Here is an 8,301-nt window from a genome sequence, read left to right as displayed (position 1 = left end):
AGCAAAATTGTGATTTGAAAATGTGAACTAACTTAGACTTACATTGAACCCAGCACGAGTGTTGACCTTCGATCTACTAGCTCTATACCTGTTTGACATATTAAATATGAGATAAGAATAAACAATGATACCTACTCTTAACATACATATAAAATAATACTTGACATTTCTGATTAACGTAATAATTCAGTTGGCAAATTAATTAATTAGTTTCTGCCGATTAAAACCAATTTCTTATTTGGGTTTTTTGTTATAAGAACACTAAAACACTTCATCTTTCATTGCAGTAGTCATGGATTCACCTCAAAGCAGTACCTGGTCATTATCCAAAAACTTATTCTATCTTTTCATCCTATTATCAACAAATCTCTTAACATTGTTTATCTCTACCACATTATACTCTTCTTGTTCTTTAACTTCAACTGTAAACATACCAGAAGTCATCAATGATGTCACCAACACTCAACTGCCACCCGAATTCATTGACTTCACATCACCAAAAGACCTCCCATTTGGATGGAACTCAAATTTCGACTCGGATAAACTATACCCTCCAGTTGGAAGCCCATGTACCCTTTTCCCTGATGAACTTAACCGCTACATGACCTATCAAGTTAACGGATCCTGTCCAGATGACGAACTTTTAGCACAGAAATTATTACTCAAAGGCTGCGAGCCACTCCCTCGCCGCCGCTGCCGCCCCGCTGCATCGCCAGAGTATGTCGAACCTTACCCAATTCCGAAAAGCTTCTGGTCAACACCATCTGACTCATCGGTGGTCTGGTCAGCATATACTTGCAAGAACTACTTATGCTTGATCAACCGTAAGCGAGATCAAAAAGGGTTCGATGATTGTAAAGACTGTTTTGACCTTGAAGGTAGAGAGAAGAATAGATGGGTTGACTCCAAAACTCGGGGTGGTGTTGACTTTGGGATTGATGAAGTTTTGGAAGTCAAAAAGGACGGGTTGATCCGAATAGGTCTTGATATCGGAGGGGGTGTTGGTACATTTGCAGTTAGAATGAGAGAAAGGAACATAACTATTGTTACAACTACAATGAACTTGAATGGTCCTTTCAATAGTTTTATAGCATCAAGAGGTGTTGTACCTATGTATATTAGTATTTCTCAGAGACTACCTTTTTTCGATAACACATTAGATATAGTTCACTCGATGCACGTTTTGAGTAACTGGATACCAACAACGTTGCTACACTTTTTGGTTTTTGACATTTATAGGGTTCTTATACCAGGTGGGCTGTTTTGGCTTGATCATTTCTTTTGTGTAGGGGAGCAACTTGAAGAGGTTTATACACCACTTTTAGACAGCATTGGATTTAATAAAATAAAGTGGGTGGTAGGGAGGAAGTTGGACAGAGGACCTGAGTTACAAGAGATGTATCTTTCAGCATTGTTAGAAAAGCCTCTTAATAACTCTTGGTAGTCATTGTGTTTTGTATGTATATATTTATATATGTATTTGTAATGATTTGAAGTGTTCGTTTTCAATAAGAATGTTACTGTTACAGTTGCTGGAAATTTTTTATTATTTGAATCTGAATGGAATTAATTAAATGTTATGAAAGATGAAAATGTAATCACTAAATAAAAAATGTTAAGTTACTATTATGTGACATTATTTGACATGTTTTAATCTTACGAAACTTACAAACACTAAACACTAATGGTGTTTTTAAGTTGATCATTGATTTCCCCATTTCGCCTATCTTTTATATAAAGTGATATCCTTCACTTGTGAAGAGAGAAGAGACTTGAAACCAAGCTAAAACACACAATCTATTCATACGTCTATAGAAAATATACTTTATGTATGTTTACAATGTTGGAAATATGTTCTCGGTGTAACATCCCGCCTTTTTCCGTTTACTTTCCGTTTATTTATTTAAAGTCCGTTATATGATTATAACATCTTCCGTTAAAACGCGTTTTAAGATAACTCGTTTAGGTAATACACGCACCTGAATTAAACTTGAGGGACCAATTTAGCCATTTGACCAAAAGTGTGACTAGGTCAAAGAGTCAACTCCTTCCTCATCCATTCATTATCCATTTCCTTTTCCATTTTTCTTAATACTTTCAACATTTCTCTCAAAACTCCAATTCAAATATTCATCATCCTTTTTCAATCTAGCAATCAAACACCAAAACAAATTACATATTTGGAATCCTTGCAACTTCCTCTTCGATTCCATACCAACTTCATCATGTGACGCCCCGTACAAAATTTACGTGTACAGATCATCAACAGCAGGATCATTACAAGGTCAAACACTATATACTGTTTTAAAATGAGTTTGCATTCATAAGAAAGGGTGACGTCTTAACCAACATTAAAAGTTTTGCAAACGAAAGTATGCTTCTATGAATAGAAGCAATTAACATAAGTACGAGACTCGTAGGTCATTACAAATTCATTGTTTCAAAAGTAACATAGTTGTGAATGCAAGGTAAACGTTTCATGCAGAGACATCTCTAACAAAAGCAGCGGGAGTCTACACAGCAAGACTACTACATCGGAAGCATCAAACCTATAAGCACCTGAGAAAACATGCTTAAAAACGTCAACACGAATGTTGGTGAGCTATAGTTTAAGTATAACAGTAATGTAAGGTAGGCCACGAGATTTCAGTATTCCAAAATAGTATGAAAAGTATATGTTCAACCGTGGGCACTTGGTAACTAACTTAACGTAATATTACCCCCTAAAAGTACACTTGGCGAGTGTGTAAGTTTACGAAGTATTAAACACCCGTTAAATGCTAGCGCTACTAGCCCGAGTTGGGATGTCAAACCCTATGGATCCATATCTAAGATACGCGTTCACCGGTTCAAAGACCAATGACTAAACGTTACCGAGCTAAGGGGAAGTTTATGCCGTTGTATAACCCACACATATATAAAGTTTAAGTACTCGTGCCTAGTATGTAAAACATAAAATGCGCATGTATTCTCAGTTTCCAAAATAGTTAAAGTAAAAAGGGATGCTATAACTCACAGTGAAAAGTAGTAAAGTCTGTACGATATAAGTAAGTAAGTAGTTGGTCCGAAAGGTCCTCAACCTAAGTCAAAAGTTACCAAGTCAGTAAATCGTTCCCAAAGGTTTAAAAGTATGTGAATTAGGTCTTAAGTGTCATCATCATCATTAACATAAGTAAAAAGTAAAGTAAGCTTTCAATCAAGAATGGAGATCGAAACAAAGGCTGACTTCGTTCAGCTGCTACGACCTCTATACAAACAGAAATGAGGTGAGACCAGTGGCCATGGCTCCATATATGAGTCACCTAGTTGCTGACCAATTTCCAGAACCAAACTCGTCTTCGTTTGACCGTGGCGACGGTTTAAGTGCGAGTAGGTCAGAAATTTCAGCACAACGTTATAAGGGCGTAGTGACATTCGAAAGGCTATAAATCCTAAATCGTAAGTTGGATTAAGACGAGTCTTAAACGAAAAGTCATCTACTCGAACCGAAAAATCTGGAAATAAACTTTTACAGTAGCACAGGAGCCTGATCAGATCCATAAAACAGTAAGTAATGTGCTTCGGTGGATTCTTGGTGGTTGGTGCTCATCACGGTTCTCATCCTTGATGCTTATAGCTTCAAGTGTACAACTCGTTGATGTGTTTGCATCATCTTTACCAAGTTTTGACCATCATGACACTAGTGTATGTCTAAGATATGTAGCACAACTCATTTAAGGGTTGTAAGAAGGTTGATGAACCAAATTTACATCAAGATCTTAAATCCGACACATACATGAGTTCTAATATTAATATTAAGCTATAAACTTAAATGTAAAATAAATAAACAAGATCTTAAGTTGTAGAACTTAGATCTTAGTTATATCATGAAGATCCAAGACTATAAAGTCTAGATCTAGTGTTCTTAAGTTAAACCCTAAGTTATGGAACTTGGATCTTTACTTTAATAAAACCATAAGTTATGAAACTTAGATTTTAATCTTGTAGAATGTATATATAAGCTTATAAGCTTTTGTTTTAGACAAATTTGAAAGACCATAAGCTATAGAAACTTAGATCCAACATAAGTGTATGAAGTTATAACTAGAAAGTTAAACTTCCATCTTCTTGAACTTACAAAGTTTAAACTTTAGTTTCAAGGAAAATGAGATCAAGTTTAACTAGTAATACTTGACCAATATTATACAATCACAAATTTAAAAAAAAAAAATAAAGAAATAAACTAAAGTTACAAGTAACAAGTTCATGTTTGTTTCATACTTAAGAATTTTCAAGCCAAAGCTTGGATCTTAAGAAAATAAACCTTAAGTTTACAAAACATGAACACAAGTAAGATCTTAAAGCTTATGAGCTTTAGATCTTTATAATACTTCAAGTGTAGAACCATAAGCTAACAAGCTTAGATTCTTGTTCTTGACTTCTCATCAAACAAAGGATGGAAGAAGCATGATTACATGAAGATACAAGCTATAAAGCTTGATCTTCAACAACAAAAAACAAACTAGTAATTTGATGATGATACTAGTCGACTTCAAAGGAAGAAAGAAGAAGAAAAATAAAGTTTTTCACTTACAATTTAGAGAGAAAGTTGAGAGAAATAAAGTGTAAGTATGTTGTGTGTGTGAAATGAAGTAGAAACTAGCAAATAAGTAGCACAAAAAAAAATGGAGCTCACTCCTCCCTTGCTAGAACCGTCGGCCTTGATGGCCAAAAGGGGAAGTCAAAACTCATCTTTCAAGTGTGGGAGGATGGTGAATGCTAGGAAGAGTAATAAGTTAAATGCATGGAAAGTTGGTGTTTGCATGCTTGAGACATCTTTGTCTCCAACACTTAGCTTAATTAATCTTGTTTAACCTTAAAGAATTATTAGCATAATAGTGGGCTTACTAGTTAATCCATTAAGAAAAGTAGGGTGGGCTTTCAAGTCCAATAATATAAGCCCAAGTATAAGTAAGCAACAAATTAGTAAAAAGCCCAAGTAATTAACTACTTACATTACTTAATTAGAAATAATTAATAACAATTAATTATGAACGTAAATAACATTCGAAATGTTATTCGTGAAAAGCGTGTGTCACAAAGACAAGTCGGGACATGGAAAGTCAAATACGGTAACAAGTAAAATGTATAAGAATACATTTAGTACATCGCAAGTATTAATAAATATTAATAATATAGGTTGGAAAATCTAGGGTCGTTACATTACCCACCTTTTAAAGAAAATTTCGTCCCGAAATTTTAAGCTAAGGTAGATGGAGGAGTTGGGAAAAGGTGAGGATACTTCTGCATCATTTGATCCTCTCGTTCCCAGGTAAACTCGGGTCCTGGTTTGGCATTCCATCGGACTCGGACGATCGAAATCTTGTTGCGTTTCAATGTTTTGACCTCACGGTCCATAATTTCGACAGGTTCTTCCATGAAGTGGAGTTTGTCATCAATCGTAAGTTCTTCCAGTGGTATGACAAGTTTCGGTTCAGCAAGACACTTCTTCAAATTCGATACGTAGAAGTTAGGATGAACTGAGCTCAATTGAGTCGGAAGATCCAGTCGGAAAACAACGGGTCCAAAACGCTCTAAGATTTCGAAAGGACCAATGTATCGCGGGTTTAACTTTCCACGTTTTCCAAAACGAATCACACCTTTCCAAGGTGCGACCTTCAACATTACATGGTCAACCACGTTGAATTCGAAGTCTTTACGTTTAAGGTCGGCATAACTTTTTTGGCGATCACGGGCTGTCTTGAGTCTCGCTTGAATATGGACAATCTTCTCGGTTGTTTCATGGACTAACTCGGGTCCGGTGATTTGCTTTTCGCCTACTTCGGCCCAACAAATAGGAGAATGGCATTTGCGGCCATACAACGCTTCGAAAGGTGCGGAATTAATACTCGAATGATAACTGTTGTTGTAAGAGAATTCGGCTAGCGGCAATGTAACGACCTGGATTTTTTCGATCGTTTTATACTTATGAGATTAATATTTACATAAAATAAACCTTACCAACATGATAAGCAATCCAAACTGTTGAGACTTATGTTTTTGAAAAGAGTTTCACACAACGTTTGACCGTCCAATTTGACCGATGATATCACAAACTATATAACACACGATAATTATATGATTATGTATATGTACATATCTATACATATTTAACATGATTTAAGGATGGTTTAACATATCATTGTGAACTAACAACAATGAGTTATAAGTATACTTTGAGACCACTAACTTAAGTTTTCAAAACGATAACTATATGTAACGTTCTTTGACATATATACTTACAATCTATAATGTGTTGGTGATCTATGTCACCAATATGATTTAAGTGTAATGGGATTAATTTGTAACCAAAATAATCTTGATAAATATCGAACAAGTTTGGGGAAGTGTGGAGTGCACACTTGTTTGAACTTATCTTGATTATGACGGGGGTTCGGGGGCACCTCCCCCGATAAGCGGGGTCCAAGGGGTGGCAACCCCTGGTGGGGTCCAAGGGTATATGTATACCCGTCCATATTTGAATTCTCGTTCCGATTCCTCAAAATTTCTACAAGTATATCTAGGGTATATGTAACCGTATCATACCCAGCTTCTATACGTATTTACTATTGGTATATACCAACAATAAACTTCAATGATCAGCTACTAGACATGATGTTACATGTGGGAACCAGCCATTTAACCTCATGTGTGACTTTTGTGCAAGAAAACAAACTAAATCTCCTATATATCCATCCCATAATCATGCTATTTTGCACACACACACATACAATTTCATTTCCAATTTTCTTTCAAGTTAATTTACTCCCTAATCTCTCTTCATTTACCTACTCAAGAACGTATCAATATAGTCATCCGATTTCAAGGAGATTACTTCCAATCTTTCAATCCTACTGCACCACTCTTTTGATTCCAAGATTTTTCTTACCTTTTCCAGTAGCTTTGTCCAAGTAACTTGAGGTAGTAACCTTATTCGTAACCTTATTCGATTCATATTTATATAGCTATCTTATTTTGTGTTGTAAAATTTTAACAACAAGAACATAGTTTGAGTGATTTCAAACTTGTTCGCAAACTAAATAGATCCTTCTAATTTGATTTTTAAAAACACTTCAAGACCTGTAATATATCATATTATGACAAAATCGGATTAATCATATCTTGGCTAATTAACATAATATTTAGTATATATTTACTTATGATTTGATTTTATATATTTCAGGACCACCCGTAAACAACACAAGAAGATTAATCATAAGACCTCATGATTGTACGCAACACGTCATTTGACAACACGGTACTTTATGTACGCAACACGTCACTTGACAACATGGTACCATGGGTCGAGATTAATTCTAATCAATACGAATACGATGGGGTCTTTATTTATTTTATTTAAGCAACTAATTGTGGACCACTAACATTCGACTGCTAACTACGGACTAAGAAAATATTAAAAGTATTAAAAGTATTAAAAGTATATATATATATATATATATATATATATATATATATATATATATATATATATATATATATATATATATATATATATATATATATGTAACGATTACTTAAAAAGAAAATATGTTGATATATTATATATATGGTTAGGTTCGTGATATCTATCGGAGACCAAGTCGAGTTAAATACCTTCAAGACAAAAGTGAGTTTCATTTGCTCCCTTTTTAATTGTTTTTGCAATATATATTTTGGGCTGAGAATACATGCGCTGTTTTATAAATGTTTTAAGAAATAGGCACAAGTACTAAAACTAATTCTATGTGGGTTTAAACCAGAAATATACCCTTAGCTTGGTAACATTAAACTACTTGTCTATGTACGGTAGGCGCGAATTCTAAAGATAGATCTATCGGGCCTGACAACCCTAACCGGACTAGACGACCAGTATTCAACGGTTGCACAATACTTCGTTTCGGTGAATACACTTGGTACGGTGTAGTAAGATTTCATAATAAAGGGAATATGCGACGTTGATTAAATGTTAAGTATGGTTATTAAGTGCTCAACAACTTAGAATATTTTTATTAGAACGTTTATATATGAAATCTCGTGGTCTATATTTATAACACTTCCGGCATTAAACCTATATCTCACCAACTTTATATTGACGTTTTAAGCATGTTTATTCTCAGGTGATAACTAAAAGCTTCCGCTGCAACATGTTGAATTTAAGCAAGATCTTGAGTATGCATATTTGTGTCAAAAATAAAACTGCATATCGGAGGATTTGTAATGTAAAATATGTTGGAAGTCGTATTATTATTATCACATGTAAAG

At 34.6% G+C, this 8,301-nt stretch overlaps 1 protein-coding gene across 1 annotated transcript; it reads left to right on the top strand.

Moving 5' to 3' along the window:
- Window positions 1–292: 292 nt before the first annotated feature.
- On the top strand, window positions 293–1,444 carry LOC139846923 (probable methyltransferase At1g29790). The gene has a single exon (XM_071836504.1). It carries the CDS (start codon window positions 293–295, stop codon window positions 1,442–1,444), a length of 1,152 nt encoding a protein of 383 aa, XP_071692605.1.
- Window positions 1,445–8,301: the final 6,857 nt, after the last annotated feature.

The sequence above is a fragment of the Rutidosis leptorrhynchoides genome, chromosome 5, assembly GCF_046630445.1.
Source record: "Rutidosis leptorrhynchoides isolate AG116_Rl617_1_P2 chromosome 5, CSIRO_AGI_Rlap_v1, whole genome shotgun sequence".
Taxonomy (NCBI): Eukaryota; Viridiplantae; Streptophyta; class Magnoliopsida; order Asterales; family Asteraceae; genus Rutidosis; species Rutidosis leptorrhynchoides.
The sequence above is the reverse complement of the archived record's forward strand: the minus strand, read 5'-3'. Positions and strand labels throughout refer to the sequence as shown.